Source organism: Pipistrellus hanaki (genome assembly GCF_964339955.1).
Source record: "Pipistrellus hanaki genome assembly, chromosome: 10".
In the NCBI taxonomy this organism is placed as follows: Eukaryota; Metazoa; Chordata; class Mammalia; order Chiroptera; family Vespertilionidae; genus Pipistrellus; species Pipistrellus hanaki.
Window position 1 is genome coordinate 25,116,477 of NC_140512.1, and position 17,475 is coordinate 25,133,951.

At 39.7% G+C, this 17,475-nt stretch overlaps 1 protein-coding gene across 4 annotated transcripts in view; it reads right to left on the reverse strand.

The window, feature by feature from the left end:
• Positions 1-17,475, reverse strand: part of ABCB4 (ATP binding cassette subfamily B member 4) — a 60,530-nt gene that overhangs the window by 23,497 nt on the left and 19,558 nt on the right. For all 4 annotated transcript variants that reach the window (XM_084897349.1, XM_084897350.1, XM_084897352.1 and 1 more), the window contains 8 exons: positions 15,683-15,854; positions 14,472-14,585; positions 13,344-13,454; positions 11,765-11,890; positions 8,912-9,115; positions 8,022-8,192; positions 4,760-4,921; positions 1,852-2,028 (listed from right to left, as the gene is read on the reverse strand). In XM_084897349.1, the coding sequence (XP_084753475.1) occupies positions 1,852-2,028; positions 4,760-4,921; positions 8,022-8,192; positions 8,912-9,115; positions 11,765-11,890; positions 13,344-13,454; positions 14,472-14,585; positions 15,683-15,854 (1,237 nt within the window). The remainder of the gene's footprint in view (positions 1-1,851; positions 2,029-4,759; positions 4,922-8,021; positions 8,193-8,911; positions 9,116-11,764; positions 11,891-13,343; positions 13,455-14,471; positions 14,586-15,682; positions 15,855-17,475) is intronic.

Sequence of the window (17,475 nt, forward strand, 5' to 3'; positions counted from 1 at the left end):
GTTCTGACCACAGAGGAAGTTTAACACTAAACCAGACACTAAAACTGCGTATGGGAGGCGTGTCTCTGACACAGAACATAGAAGCACGATCTACTTGGCCCCTTTTCTCATTTTCGTGTTTAGTTTTTCTCCCTGTTTAACGTGATCTTCAAGTCCTAGTCTCCAGCCTGATAAATGGGCCATTTTCTCAGGTCTCCCAAGATCCCTCTAATCACACTTAATGTCTCCCTCCTTTGGCTACACGGTTTATCTTCCCACGACGGTACTTGTGAAAATCTCATTGACAGTGGCACGTTATCTTCCCTCTGAGCATCTTCCCAAGAGAAGTTCTCGTCTAAAATGCCTGACTCCAAAGACTTAGCAGCATAACCCTCAGGACAAATGAGAAATAGGAAGTGAATCCTTCCACAGCCCAAAATGGGGAAATTGTTTATCTTACTAGCGATAGCTCAGGTCTACAATAGCTGGAGTATTATCCTTCTTTCTATAAATACGCCAAGATTAAGATCTAGAGAGCCCTGTGACTTCTGCAGTGAATAACGTTGTGAGCAGAGAAAGCCAGGTGCCAAGAGCTCTCAGTAGGCTGAATTTCTTCAGCCGACACAAGAGTAAAGATAAACTCATTCTTTATCCATAAATAACACCAAAATGTATTCCAAACCATTTCTTGAAATAAGAAACTCTTTCTTAGGAATGGATTCCCTTGCTGTTATACAAGTTTCTGTTAACCTGAATTAATAATGTGCCAAGTCTTGCCAGGCCAGTGTGGCTCAATGGTTGAACATTGACCTATGAACTAGGAGGTCACAGTTTGATTCCTGGTCAGGGCACATGTCTAGGATGCAGGCTCAATCCCCAGTGCTGGAGGGGGAGGAGGGAAGAGGGTGGTCAATGAGTCTCTGTCATCCTTGATGTTTCTGTCTCTCTCCCTCTCCCTTCCTCTCTGAAATCCATAAAAATATGTTAAAAAGTAATATCCCAAGCCTCCAGGTGAGAAATGTTAAAGAATGCACAATTTTGCTATTCCTGCCATGCTCCCCTTTTTCTCAGGAAGAGAACTCCAATCTAATTCAGAGTGGCGATCCATACCGCGAAGAGACTTCGTTTCCTACCTTTCCCTGTAGCTAAGGTTTGGCCACGTCATTAAGTGACTGCCAAGGGCATGTAAGTCAAGTATCGTGTTATATTCTAGAAAAATCTTTGTTTCTTCCTGCTGCTTGGGACACAGTGTGACGGCTAGAGCCGCATCACTGGAGATGGAAGCCACAGGCAGGACAGGGACGACAGAGATGAAAGGAGCCTGCAGCCAGGGTAACTGTGCTGCCACCATCCCAGCCCTGGGTTTCCTAGCGTAGGCAATCCAACGTGATCCTACCTGACAGACTGTGCAACTACCGGGGCCTCTGATGTTACAGGAGCCTTGCAGGCATACTTCATTTTATTACACTTTTCTGTATTGCACTTCATGAATTTTTTAATAAATTGAAGGCAAGACCTCCACCCCCAAAAGATTACTACTCGATTTGTTATGGTGGTCTGGAACCAAACATGCAATATCTCCAAGGGATGCCTGTATTTATCTCTGTATCTCAGAGATGAATGGGATATCTATTGTAATTTTAATTTAAGCCTTTACGCACAAAGACTACGTTGTTTCCACTGGGAATTCATTTTTAATTATAATTGACTTCAAGTCATTGTCAAATACATTTAACATCTGGAATTTCCTTTTCTCAAGAAGAGAATGGCTCATTATAGGGGTCACCTGTGCCTGTGGTGTACTAGCAAGGCTAAGAATTTCAACAGCAAAAACACACCATAAAAGATTTAACTGAAGTGCAAACAACTTACAAGTTCAGTGGTTTCCACATCGAGGCCATTCTGATACCTTCGTGAATTTCTAAGGCTTTTCTGAGTAGAATTCCTAAAGATGCGAGATTTCCAGCCATTTGGGGCCATACCCGTGGCAGCCTTTTCATCATTTAGTTCAGCTTCAAATTCTTCTGACTGGATCTGGCTTCCTGATGTCTGAAAGAAGAACGAAATGTTAAATTTTGTGTGTGTGTGTGTGTGTGTGTGTCCACACCTACCTAACCTACAAATTTAGAACCGTAAAGACATTGTCAATATTACATGTATGAAGACAGATTCCATAATAGCACCACAATCAGCTGGAAAACTGTAAAGAAGTGTATCAACACCTGGAAGCTAAAAAGGTTAAAAAGGAAGCTTAAATTAGATTTGACCAATATGAAAATTGGACTATAAAGTATTTTCTAAGAACTCAAAGGCAAATGTTTCATCATCTAGCAGGTCTGTAGGAATTTCTTCAGTATGTTAAAAGTCCAGAAAACAAGGCATGGCCCCCACGAAAGGGAAGAAAACAAAGAAACATTACCCAGGACTCACTTTTAAAGCTACGGACACGGGAAAGCTGGTCACTCCCTCACATGACACAATTAAGCTGCTTTCCTTGACTGTCTGAGTACAATCAGCTTTCTTCCTCACAGTCCTGCTCAGCATCACACCTCACCCCAGGTGACCCAGCCTGCAGGCTTTGGGATTAATTCTCTTCTTAAAGGCGCAAGGGTGGGTAATTTAAGGACCTCTATCTAGCTTAATGCCAGGTGAGAGAACATTAAGCCAACTTGCTAGCTTTGCTCTGACTTTGGTCTGGTTCCCTGTTTGTTCCCTCCATGTCCGAGAACACATCCTTGTGGTTTGTCCAGGACCCCAGTCCCTGTAGTACTGACACATTCTTGCTCCTGCCCTTCAGGTTCTGGCCCCAACCCGATCCTATGGCGAGTGCCTTACTGTACTAATGGTACCCTGTCTATCTTAATCTCTGCACAATCTCTGATCCTAGCTTTCCACTTGTGTTTTCAACACCTAACAGAATATTGCCCCGGGGCCTTGAACCACACTACAAAGGTATGTAAGATGGACTTCTTTACCTGGAAGATGGTTTTATACCATCTCCCCCCAAAAATCCAACCTACACTCAAGATGTAGTCTTGTAACTGACCCCTGCACCCTCACTTCTCCCCACTCACACACTACTATGAGACTCATTTTCATAAAAGGCTGCTCTGCTCAAATTGTACCCCAGCTCCAAAGCCTTCCACAGCTCTCCATCACATACTCAGGCCTGGCTCTCCCCAAATTCAGTCCATGGTAATTCACACTGGACCATCTCTTAGGAGTGCCTGCCTTTATCTTTTCCTCCTTTTGTAATCTCACCCAAGCTATCAAGGACAGTTCTTCCATTAAGCCCATTCTGAATTTAGCCAACCTCTTATAATCAAATGAACACTACCCACCCACACTGTTTATTTTGGGCATTGCCCAAAGCCCGTATTTACTGGGTGCTGGGTCTACATTGGGCCACAAAGCCAAGATGGCCTTTTACTAGGCAATAAAAAAGTATATTTACAACCAATAGCCCTCATTTCTTACAGCCTGAATGTACTTCAGCTGTCTCAAATATTTAATTGTAAAAAGGTAAGACAATAGCCCTGCTGGGGGGCTCAGCTGGTTGGAGCATCTTCCTTTTATAACTATATACTTTTATAACTATAAGGATCCTGTTTATTGGATAAAATATTTTTAGGATATTTATTTTGCAAAGTTGCTCAAGCGAGTAAGCACAATAAAATGTCTTGTTCAATAATTCCCAATATCACCTGTTTTAGGAACTAGAGTGAATCATTTGTTAACAAAAACAAGCTACAGGCATACCTCATTTTATCACACTTCACTTTATTGTGCTGCACAGATGGTGCATTTTTTACAAATTGAAAGTAAGACCCTCTGCCAACAAAAATATTACGATTGCTTCCTTGTGGTACTCTATCTTGGGGATTTGGACCCTCAAATCTCTGAGGTATGCTTGTATTCTCTTCCTAGAGATATGAATCTTGCTACTGGTTTTATTAGGGAAGCATTTTAAAATTACATAAAACCTCTCCTCACCACTAGAGATCCTGGCCTTGCCCTGCTACTCCTACCACCACTCTAAGCATCCCTAATCTTATGGTGGAAAGGAGCTCTTCAATTGAACATACTCCCCAGGCAATCAAGAATCTCTGTCCTAAGGAATAAGTTCAAAATGCTTTGGGCATTTACATCCTCTCCACTTCTCTCTTTCAGGACTGTTGCACCGATTCTGAATTAAAGTCTCAAATGCATACTTTCAGGACTCTCCCTGAATACTTCTTACTCTTTAGTATGGCAATAGCTGTCTGATACATTGTTTTATTTATTTATTTATTTATTAAAAATATTTTATTGATTTTTTTTACAGAAAGGAAGGAAAGGGATAGAGAGTTAGAAACATCGATGAGAGAGAAATATCAATCAGCTGCCTCCTGCACACCCCCTACTGCAGATGTGCTCACAACCAAGGTCCATGTCCTTGACTGGAATCAAACCTGGGACCTTTCAGTCCTCGGCTGACACTCTATGCATTGAGCCAAACTGGCGAGCCACATGCAGCTCGTTGGCCCCTTGAGTGTGGCTCTTCCACAAAATATCATGGCCTGGGCGAGTCTATTTTGAAGAAGTGACGTTAGAAGAAGTTTAAGTTAAAAAAACTTGGCTCTCCAAAGAAATTTCAATCGTTGTACTGTTGATATCTGGCCCTGTTGACTAATGAGTTTGCCAACCGCTGGGCTAGGGCACCGTCTGATATTTTAATCGATACGTGCACAAACACTATCTCGAGGAGCCAACAGCAGCACGCTTCCTGGGAGGCAGATACCTGCATGTTAACCAGCTTGTAGTACAGCCCTTCCTTCTTCATCAGCTCGCTGTGGCTGCCGTGCTCCACGATGACCCCGTCCTCGAAGCCGGCGATGACATCTGCGTTTCGGATGGTGGACAACCGGTGCGCGATCACAATGGTGGTCCGGCCTTCTCTGGCCTGAAGGGGAAAAGGACAAACGTGTGGACATGTTGTCAGTGAGCGTGCACAGGCAAGCACTGGGATGGACGCATCTGCCGTTGGTGAGACAGGAGCTCACGCCACACGCCCCACGCCGTGTGATTAGAGCTCAAAGGCATCACTCATCTACACACGTAAAAGGTGACAGTGAGACTTGGGGTCTGGACCAGCCAGGAAGCCAATCCTTTCAGTGTAGGGGTGGGTAACTGGAAGCCTAAGGAATGTCAATCTGGACTCAAGAAACAGGAGAAAAGGTTTGCCCCTTCTCCAGTGTGGTCATACCTGCTGGAGGAACCCTAGTTCTGAGCTATACGGCATGCTAGAGACATACGCCTTCTTCAGAGACTTCTGCAGGGTTACTTCTGAAGTTGCCTGATTTTACCTGTACGTCTCATGGACTGCATGTAGGCAGTTTAGGCGAAAATGTACCTTGGGGTCTGGATGGTTCAAAACATGGCTCGAAGTTCACCTGAATTGCAACCTCTGGAGTATGGCTGGTAACTTTGATTTAACAAGGGCCCAGGTGGTGTTTAAATGCATGTTACAGTCTATAAATCATCCCTCGAAATAGTTCCGTGAATGGGCATGCTGACTTGGTGGGCTTATTCATGGGAATTTAAAACCTAAAAAATGCTCATCGAATTATTCATTTTATGTCATTTATAATCGTTACTCTTCTTGATACTCTAGTGTAGGGGTGTCGAACTCAATCAGAGAAGGGGCCAAAATCTAAAATCCAGCCTAAATTGCGGGCCGAATGGTTTACTGAACAGTCATAAACTGACAATGTCATAAACTGACAGCGGAGTGCAGTGATGACAGCGCGGTGCGGGCCTTGTGTTTGACACATGTGCGTGAGTATCAAGTACTAGGTCAATGGTTTCTTTTTCCTCCTATGTGACTGATTTTATTTTTAATAAAGTTTATTTTGCTTAGTCCTTTCCCCCTTTTCACCTAGCACCCCAAACTCCCTCCCCTCTGACAGCTGAAGATCTGTTCTCTGTATCTGAGTCTGTTTCTATTTTGTTTGTTAGTTTATTTTGTTTAAGTTCCACATATAAGTGAAAACATATGGTACTTGTCTTTTTCTGACTAGCTTACTTCACTTAGCATAATACTCTTCAGGTCCATCCATGCAGGGGAAGCTATCACATGAATAGGCAATTTGATCCATAGAGCAAAATAGAGTCCAGAAATAGATATAAAATATTTAAGAATTAGTATAGGATAGATATGGCATTCTCAATACAGAAAAGATGGATTGTATAATAAATGGTATTGAACCAATTGTATAGCCCCAGGGGGGGAAAATAATGCAATTTTTCTACGTCAATCCTTACTCGAAAATTTTAAAGTAGACGAATCAACGATGCCTAACTAAATGTAAAAGAGCTAAACCATAAAAGCAGAGACTAGAGCACAGGTCTACTGAACAATGCTTTTAAGACGATTCTTTGATTTTTAGTATATGGCTTCCAAAGAAGCATTTGTAAATATTTACGAATGTGGAAGTTGCCTGGCTTGCTCCATGCATGATAAGGCAGATAGGAAAAAATTAGATCATTCTAATTATACTCATGATACTAATAGTGATGGCTAAGTTTTTAACAAAGGCTATGCTATCATTATGATGATAGATTGATGCTATGTCAATACAAATAAAACAAAACAGAAGTTGGAATGAAAATTGTGAGTGACTGGCTGGTGTTCAGGAGAAACAAAGCATATATTTGTGAATTTAAAATTTAGCAACTGTCACTCTTGACCAAGAAATTTTGGCCAGTACAGAGATCTGACACAAAGAGATTTTTTTTTTCAGACCTCTCAGACACACAAATGATGACAAGACATTGGCAAATAAACATCCTAGATTCAAAGACACCAACTATTGAGACAATCGAACCCTGTACTAGTTTGGGATATGCAGGGGTGAAAGGCAGGGCCACACAAAGGGAGTACTATTTCCGGGACTTCTAAAAAAAATAGTATAAAATGAAACCTTCTGGAATCATTTCATAAAATCACCATGTAGGCTTTTCATTCTTTCCTTACCCCTCCTGATAACAACACTAGGAATAGGAGGATGCATGTGGCTATGAAACTTTGTGGCTATTGACTTCCCTTAAAATTTCAAATTATCAGATCCACTTTTATACTCTTTAAGATCTTATATTGAAAAACCTATTCTTTATTTTGACAAATAGTTGCTATCTATTGAGTCAAAAGCTAATATAGTCATTAGTTTTTGTTTGTTTGTTTTTTACTGTAAATATGTTTTGTCTCAATGAGTTGGACCATGATAATATTTATTTAGGCTCTACTATGTGCAAGGCACTGGACTACGTATTATACAGATACAAATATGAAACATTTATTAATGTTGCATCTTAAGGGGTTTATTCTTTCTGGGAGAAAGAAGGCAAATAAATATGTAGCTAATCACAGTAAGTTGGTGCCACATAAATCTGGTTTTTACACTCCGTTGTTATTACAGATGACATCAGCACTGATGTCCAAAGGGTGCTAAGATAAGATCCTTTTTGTGAAGCTTCAGCTTAAATTTGACAGAAAGATCAGAATATCTGACCCAGGAATGTAAGCTCAGAATCCTTAAAATGTGCTGCTTATTTATTTGCTTAGACAAATACAAACTGAACTTTATTTCCAGAAAATCATCCATCCACCTTCGTGAATAGATAAAAATGATATTACTGCCTAAAAAACAAGGCAAGGATTTTGATTTATTTTTTGGCTGGACCAGTGTCCAGGTAACCATATTTTTTTTGTAGATTTTTATACAACTACTTTGGATCGAAGCAATGGCCTACCTGCAAGGGCAAAACAAAGATGAGTGGCTCAGTGCCTAGGATGGGAATTCAGCTCACTGTACCTTGGTCAGCAAGCCAGCTAATGGGCCACCCACCTGCCTGCAATGTGACCTGACACAGGGGAAATCGATAAAGCTCCATGAGAGAGCTTCATTTGCTCTCATGTTTTTCAATCTGGACTTGCAAAGCCTTAGCAAGAATTTTCAGAGGTTTCATTTTGTTGGTCCTTCAGGCGTTTAGTGTCTACCCACCTTATCCAGGGCCGCCTGCACCTCAGCTTCACTCTCAGTGTCCAAGGCGGACGTGGCCTCGTCCAGCAGCAGGATCTTGGGGTTGCGAACCAGGGCCCGAGCGATGGCGATTCTCTGTTTCTGTCCCCCACTCAGCTGCGCCCCTCTGTCTCCAACCAGGGTGTCAAATTTCTACAACAGAGAACGCGGAAGAGCAGCTGTTAAGGTTTTTTCTTTTCTTTTTTTTTAAGAGAATTTTTATAACAGTTTATTTGAGCCAAACTGTCATGTGCTGGGGAGCAAGCTCTCATGTGCCCAGAAATATTTTAAATAGAAAAGGCTGCAGAGTTTATTTATTGTTTTTATTTTATTTTATTTTTGTAACATATATTTTATTGATTTTTTTTTTTTTTTTTTTTTTTTACAGAGAAGAAAGGAGAGGGATAGATAGTTAGAAACATCAATGAGAGAGAGACATCGGTCAGCTGCCTCCTGCACACCTCCCACTGGGGATGTGCCCGCAACCAAGGTACATGTCCTTGACTGGAATCGAACCTGGGACCTTTCAGTCCACAGACTGACACTCTATCCACTGAGCCAAACCAGCAGGCTACGGAGTTTAGAAATTCATGAAGACCACACGGAGTATCATTTTGTCCATCACAGCGAGTCATAAATTATAATAAAATCAATGAATACTAAATCATTAAAAGCTACTAATACATACTCTGTATAAAATATTATGTGATTTGTGTACCAGGCTCTACTCTTTAAATGTCGAACTGAATAATTCAAGGGACTTTCCTAGCAAAGTTGGACAACCTTGTCTCTCGAACATTGTTAGCTTAACCTTAGGAGGAAGAACTCGGTTGCACGAGGTGATATTCTAACTCTGAGAACTAAGCTGTTACCTGTGGTAATTTCATGATAAACTCATAGGCATTGGCTTCTTTCACAGCTTTCTTTATCTCATCCATGGTGACATTTCCACGGCCATAGCGAATGTTTTCAGCAATTGTGGTAGAAAATAGCACGGGCTCCTGGCTCACCACTCCAATGATTTCCCTCAAATACCTTACGTTAAAGGTCCTAATATCCTGGCCATCTATGCTAATCTGAAAAAAAAAAGAGGAATATTTCATTAAATATTTTGAACCATTTGATAGCTAAAGCATCAAGACTGTTGTTTTTTTAAAAAAATCTTTATTAGTGAAAGTATTACATATGTTCTCTTTTCCCCCCCATTAACCCCTTCTAGACCACCCCTGCCCCCCACCCCAAGCCTTCACCACCCTATTGTCTGTGTCCATGAGTTATGCATATATATGTGCATACAAATTCTTTGGTTGATCTCTTCCTGCCCACCCACCCAGCCTTCCCTCTGAGAATCCACAGTCTGTTCCATGCTTATATGTCTTGGAATGTATTTTGTTCATCAGTTTATTTTGTTCATTAGCTTCCACATCTGAATGAGATAGGTGAATACTTATCTTTCTCTGACTGGCTTATTTCAATTAGCATTATACGCTTTCATTTGTGATGAAAAGTCTTAGCTAACATTGAACTTATTTCAGTGGTTAGAGTGAGAATGGAAATAAAGAACAATGTGCAAGAATAACAATAAAAAGTATACGTTCTCTTGATATTTTCCCCTTACATATACAGTTTTTTCATGGATAGATAATTCTCCATAAACATTTTGGGTTATATAGTTTTGGCATACTATTATTTTTGCTTACCATTAGTAAATGTGAATAAAAATATCCACTTTCCTATCCAGTCTGCATATCATTTTGATGGTATTATGATGCTTTACTATATGTAATACACTACAATTTTCTTTAGCGTTTCCCACCTGCTGGATATTTTATTTCCTTCAAGAAACGCTGTATAGGACAGCCATTGTAGAAATAGAGAACTACCAGGCTGAGGAGTATGACTTACTTTTTCTTCTCTAATAACACACTATACAGTTAGTGATATATGTGGGGCATTTATTTGCTGAATAAAGGCTGAATAAACAATCCTCTGAGAAGATTTTAGAAGAAGGATGGCTACTGAGGTGCAGAAGAGTGACTCAGCCCAGGGGGTTGGCAGCGGTCCCCTGGGCTCCCTTCCCAGAGCCAGGCCCCAGTCTCTCCTCACAGGCCTCCAGGCCGCTCTGCCCTTCTTCCACCGGAGCCCAGGGCATTAACAGCTGAAGGTCAATCTTTCTCCAGGGCTTCTGCAGTTCCCTGAAACCTCATTTGAAACCACACCTGTAACCTGATAACAGACTCAGCCTCACAGCCTCCACATGAGCAAGCGGAGTAACAGTTCACGCTGAGAGCAATGAGAAACTTTCTAATCTGATCAAACCATTCATGCTCTAGGCTTGCAAACAAGACCTTGTACTAACAAGTCTAATGAAGTTGAGTATAAAATGAGTACGTGGTAGTGGTGAATAGCATTTAAAGACGGGAACCATGAGCCTGATTTAAACTTGATGAATCTCTAACTTTCTAATTTCAAAAGAGAGAAGTTTAGTAAATGAAGGATAAAGATTATAGTGCCTAATGAATTCTAAAGCAAATATTCTTTTGAACTATCTCTATTGTTATCTAGATATTAGTTGCTAGATAATGTTGTTACAGTTAAATATATTTTCAAATACTGGAAGAAATATTTGCTGACACTTGCCTTTTTCAAATTGTTAAGTGGTTGGTATAAAAAAAGGTAAGTGAATACAAAGATCTTTCCAAGTATGGCACATTAATAAAGGAAATTAAAGAAGACAGATACATTAAAAGATGTTCTTGTACATGGCATGGAAGAATTAATATTGTTAACATATCCATACTATTCAACATGATCTACAAATTCAATGAAATCTGTTAAAATTCCAATGGCATTTTCCACAAAAATAGGGGGGAAAAATACAATGTTTATATGGAATAATAAAAGACCTCCGAAGAGCCAGAGCAATCTTGAGAAATACAAGCAAAACTAAAGGCATTACATTTCCTGACTTCAAAAAGATACCATTGTAATGAGCCTAGTTATTAATAACAGGAAAGGCGCAAAGGGAAGGCCAAATATTATAGGCATGCCATTTGGGCAGCTTCACCAGGAAGCTAAAGCTTTACACTCCCCAGGGAGCCACCTGCCCATCCCTGCAGACTGCTAGGAAAAGCAGGGAGGTAGATGCGTGCCCAGTCAAGTTCGGGAGGCTAGAAAGGTGCTTGCTCGCAGTCACACCTGAGCACAGAGGTCATTGGCCAGAAAGGGCATGGCCACTGCAAGCATGGGAAGATGTGGGATATTTAATTTCCTGAACAAAGGAGCTCGCCCTCTTGGTGCCTCTTGGTTGACTCCTGGCTTGCGGGATTCTTGCTCCTGCTTCCCTGCCTTCCTCCACAGAGTGGACTAATGGACTGCAACTAGCCTGATGCTGAACATGGAACATTGGTTGACTCCTGGCTACAAAATAGGATGGAAACTCTGGACACTGGCTTTGCTTTTAGCTTTACTGAATCCCCAGCTCACTTCTTCCAGGACTAGGCTAAGGGGAATGGAACTTGGAAAACCCAGGGATGTAATTCCACACAAATAAAAAACATTCATCCTCCCATGCTAATCTCAGAACGTTCTTTTTTATTTTTATTTTTTTAGATATTGAAAGTTCTTTTCTTTTTTTTTTTCTTTTTTTTTTTTAAGATATTGAGATATTTTTTGAGATATGTATCCAGCTTCCCAATTTGGAGAACTTAGTTCTTCCCACTTACCATACCCTCATCAGGGTCATAGAGCCTCTGGATCAGCTGGACTGTTGTGCTTTTCCCACAGCCGCTGTTCCCAACCAGGGCCACCGTCTGCCCACTCCGAACCTGCAGGTTGAGGCCCTTCAAGATCTGGGAGGAAAAGAGCAGAAAAGAACACACTTCACAACAAAATCCTAAAAGCGGAGTAATTTGATTCAATGTTAAACTTGAAAAACTATGAAATAGGCCCTGCCCCCTTGGGCCCAACGTGACTGAGGAGTTGGGTTTCCATGCCCAGGCCACACACTCCTGTAAAGGGTGCTCCAGCATGCTCCGAGCAGCACGGAGCCTGCGGATCGCAGCCCTGGGGCCTCAGGGTGTGTGGCATCAGGAGGCAGTGCCCCCGCCCCAATCTGCTCTCATGGAATCGCAGGAATGGATAGCAACAGAAAATGGGATTGGAATAGTGAGAATCTGCAATTTTGCATAGGACGCTTTGGGAGGCGTTGTTTACTGTAGTAGTTTGTCTTAAATTGGGACAAAATTGAACAAACAAGATGAATTTGGTGCTTAGGAAATTGTGAAAGCTGCTAGTGACCTCTATTCTCCTCTATCAGGAGAAGTGACTGAAATTAATGAAGCTCTTGCAGAAAATCCAGGACTTGTCAGCACATCTCGTCACGAAGATGGTTGGCTGACCCAGATGACACTGAGTAACCCTGCAGAACTGGGTGAACCAATGAGTGAAGAAGCATATGAGAAATACATAAAATCTATTGAGGAGTGAAAATGGAAACCCCTTCCACTAAATTAAGTTGTCCAGCATAGTTGGCTTAAATTAGTGGTAGATAAAAGATTTAGCAAATTATAGTAGTACCAATGGAAAAAGTAACTACAATGCTATTCGAAGAAAATACCCCTTAACTTTCTAATAATTGCAGATAAACACAATATGTACCTCCTCCCAACACTCTATGATTTTTAGGCTAGGCTACAAAGTATAATACTCAGAGTTCATAAAATGATTTGTGGTAAAAATCTAGCCATAAAAATTATATAATTCAAAGGTAATATTGTTACCTTAAGCCTTATATAATACAGGGTGGGGCAAAAATAGGCTCATAGTTGTTCATTTGGAAAATAATACAATAATCAATAAATAATACAAGAATGTACTCTGCGTTTTGCATGCTCACAACTGTTATCATATTTTTGCCCCACCTTGTATTATAACTTGCTTACATCTGTCTCAGGATTGGGTCAGAATACTGAATGACTTTTCCACTGGAAATAACAGGCAGTGGAGAAAAGCTTTTGTTTTTTGTTACAGTGTCGGATGATGAACAACGCTATATTAATTTTCCAGTAAATTGTGTTTGCTGGTGCTATTCTTAGACGGTGAAGCAACAGCCTTGCAGGAAAACAAGAAATAATTTAATAATAAAACTTTCAACTTTTTTCATTACAAGACCATCAAATAAAGGAATATAACCCCAAAAAGAAAAACACACATAACTATCAAAAGATTAGAGGCTTTAGATTCTTTAAGTTGATTAAACATTCAACCTGTGCTGGGAATTCCTATAGATACTATGTACGGTACCTTGACATTAGCTCGAGCTGGATAAGAAAAATGAACATCATTGAACTCCAAATTCCCTTTGATGTTGTCTGGTTTGTGTCCTCTCTCTGAAAAACTGTCAATTTTAGGATTCTAAATAAAACAAAATTCAATGACTAATCTATCATACAAGAAACAATTGCATTTTTAAGGAATATGATTCAGCAAATTCCAAAAACAATACCTGGAATGGCACACTCTCCCTCCCATAAGATAGAACCCTAGATAGAGATTATGTGTGTGTTTAAGGAAACGTTCATTCTCAAAAAACAGGCTTTTCTTTAAAAGATAATAATGACATACTAGTTTTATTTTGTACAATATTTTTGCTTTAAGATTTTGGCATACCCTTATAAAATTTCTAAATGGTCAGATATTCATGTTTATACAACAAAACATATTATAACAGATATAGCCAGGTATTTCATCATTTAGAGAAAATAAGTTTATTTCCAAATAATAAATGTAATGGATTGGGTTAAGAAGACTGACTAAACAACTACTAGTTAAAGGAAGTTATTTAGGGCCAATGTAAACTTTCAATAAATTTGGAAACTGAACAATTTTCTCATGACTTCAATCAATGAAACAGGAGGAATTGCTTGGATTAAATGATCAAATTTCAATTATCCTCTTTGCGGGTTTATCTGTGTATAAGCAGTGACATATTTTAATATGTCAACTGATTCAATCAACATAGTTAATTCAAAATGATATCAAACATGCAGTGATCATTTTTTTTGAAGGGGGCAACTCAGTAAAACATACTGTCAATTTTGGCTCCACCAATAATTTTCCCATTCTGTATAGAACTCGTATTCTTAATCTGGCCACAAAGTGAAAGAGAAAAGGGAAAAAAACTAGAAAGACAAACATCTTTGCTCTGAACTCTAATAATTACACAAGTGCAGTACCTTTCCAAAATGAGATCGGGGTTGTTATATGAAAGATGCACTTTTAGAAATAGTAATAAGAGGCATTTTGCTTCATTCATTACTAACAAGAGGTTGTTAATTTCACATAATTAATGTTCACATGACATTTAACCTAAAGCCAGACTTAATTATCCAAGCCTCAAGGAACTTTTCAGCATCACAATAATTGACTCACCTTATCTATAATACCAAAGATCACGTATGCTGCTCCTCTTGCATTGGCAAAAGCATCAATACATGGAGCAGCCTGTCCAACACTGAAAGCTCCGATCAGAATTGAAAAGAAGACCTGAACAAAAGAACGTGAGAAAGAGTTATAAGCCCCATTCTGGGGCCCAGGATCTCAAACATGATTTGTGTGAAATACACAATACAAAGGGTTGATTTTAGGTTTGTCCTTTAAAATTGTTTTAGCAAAGGAGGAAAACTTAAAAGGTTACTATAACATTTCATTGCACAAATGGGTTTCTTCAACCTTAAAAATATTTTTCTAATTTGGGAAACTACCTATTGCTCTTCTGAACTCATACAGAGTCAGAAAGATTTTTCAAACCTACTTCCTTGACTCTGAAGCTAATACCACCAGAGGGAAGTGTTTTCCATCACTATTATTATTCTCATTTTCTCTAACTATATATTTATATGATACACAGAATGTTCAAGAGGAAACATGGGCCTGAATGGTGTGGCTCAGTGGTTGAGTATTGCCTATGAACCAGGAGGTCATGGTTCAATTCCCAGTCAGGGCACATGCCCGGGTTGCAGGCTCAATTCCCAGTGTGGGGTGTACAGGAGGCAGCTGATCAATAATTCTCTCTCACATGGATGTTTCTTTCTTTCTCTGGCTCTACAATAATTGACTCACCTTATCTATAATACCAAAGATCACGTATGCTGAAATCAATTTAAAAAAATATATATATATATATATTTTAAAGGATGAAACATAGTAGGTTTTGGCTCCATGGAATTTTCCTTAGAAAGTACCATTTTACATATATATATATAAAAAATATATATTTTAATAATATTTTAATATAAGAATTAGTTCACACATTATACTAGTAAAACACAATCACATCTGTGTGCACTGATTAATAATTCCTTTGTATAATCATTCTATACCACACAAAACTTAACATATTTCCATATATATATATATTAACTAGGAAAATAAAACTTAACACATTTCCCTACTCATAATTATACCTTGGGTAGTCTAGAAGGCCAACTCTGCCCACAGGACAGAGCAAAGATTCAACAAAAGAAAAAAGCCTACCATCATGGCTCATCCTTCGAAAAGGAGGAATATGAAAGTAAAGACAAGGAAGATGGATAAACAAAATTTTTAGATTCTTCATAAATATATTAGGAAACAATACTTACTGTCATTGCATTTCCCAGAGTATATTCTTTTGCTATGACCAGAGTGGATCCATACCAGAAGGCCAGTGCATATGATGCATATATTAACAAGAAGGCGATGCCCATGGAAATGTTTGCAGAAATAGCTTTTTTAATTCCAATCTTTTTGGCAACTTCTAGATGTTTCTGATACCTACCAGAAAATTAGGGGAAAACGTTATAATAAGTAAACAACCCATAATCTGAGCCACATTCACCTCCTGTAGTGTTGGAGGTTTAAGAAACAAGCCATCAAAGTAAGAAATCCCTTGGGGGACCCAGCTTCCTGGAAACTGCTTCAACTCAGGATCAGCCAGATAGGGCTCGAGAAGGCTAGAACCTATCTGAGCCTTCTCTTCACTGGCCTGGACCCCTCTCCCTTGGTCCTCACCACTCCAGCCAATGTTCCTGTAGCTATTCCAGAATTGAGCTCTCCTCCCTGGGATATGGAAGAGCCTCATCATCCCTCCATGGCCGGCATCACAAGTCAAGGTCAAGGAGGAAGGAGAGAAACCACGCCAACCAAGAAGGACGCCAAAATGTAAATACTATTCAGAACTCTTTAGATTCTTAACACAGCTTAATTTCTCTTCTCTAGAGAAAAGAAAAATCCTTCCTTTGTTGCCCCACTGGGTGAGGGACAGGAATTTTACATGTTCTTATACTTAGGACTTTGCTTTTTTTGTTATTGTTGTTTTGTTTTTTTGATCAATTGACTTTCAACTGTCAAGCCAGGGTACACAGTTATTAAGTGGTCACTACTTGTGGGATTTGGGTTCTTACTCAATTTTTTTAGACTTTTGTCTCATCATCTGTACAATGAAGCGAATAATGCCTACCTTCCAGGTAATTCTGAGGCCGACAGAAGTTATAGAGAGTAGTTAGTACAGGGCTGGCGCAAAGTTGGCAAAACCTGACACTTCCTATTCCCACTATTATTACTACTGCTGTTCTCAAATTTAATCTGTTTCTGAACATTGCCCATTCTATTATTATCATATTTCTAAATAGTAATTAAAATCCATACTACTGGCTTCTATGATTTGATACAAAGGCACAAATATCTAGAATAGTTCTATTAAATCGCAATGTTGTTGTTTTTTACACCAATTTAAATTAAATCTACCTTTCCACGCTAGACACGGAGAGCATAAAAAAATGTTTATTTCAGCTCTCTGACTTCAGAAAAAAATTCAATGAATATACAATGGGGAACATATGAAGAGGGTGTTTCTGTTTCTAACAAAAAACTAGCATCATATATATATATTTTAGTTTAGCCAATGAGATGTTGAGAACTTATTAGTTTGCAAAGAATGCATACTGCCACCAAAAAGTGTTTGTCCTTTTAATTACTTGAAACACTCAACTCTCCAGTACATTTTTCTGTGTTGAGCGTTGCACTCACTTAGCAGAGCTGCGTCCCTGGGGACATGGCCAGAAGGCCAGGTCCAGTCTGGGCTGGGCCCTGAGCCAGCCGTGTGCAGGGAGATTTGTATCGGCCCCAATGTGACACATAGCTCCAGTGACAGTGGTGGACATGCTGTAGTTACCTTCGCTTAGGCGGCTTGCTTACTGCAGCTAATGGAGCGGCACTGATTACATTCACATCCTGAGGTCCAACTGAGGGTTAGTGTGGTCTGTGTGGGCTATTGTGTACAGGAAGCAGCAGTAAGAGAGAAAAAGGGAGAGGTTAGAGAACCAGGAACGTGGTGGTTTTAAAGAGGGCTTAAGGAATAGAAAAAGAGAAAAGGAAATGGAGGAAATGAGGAAAA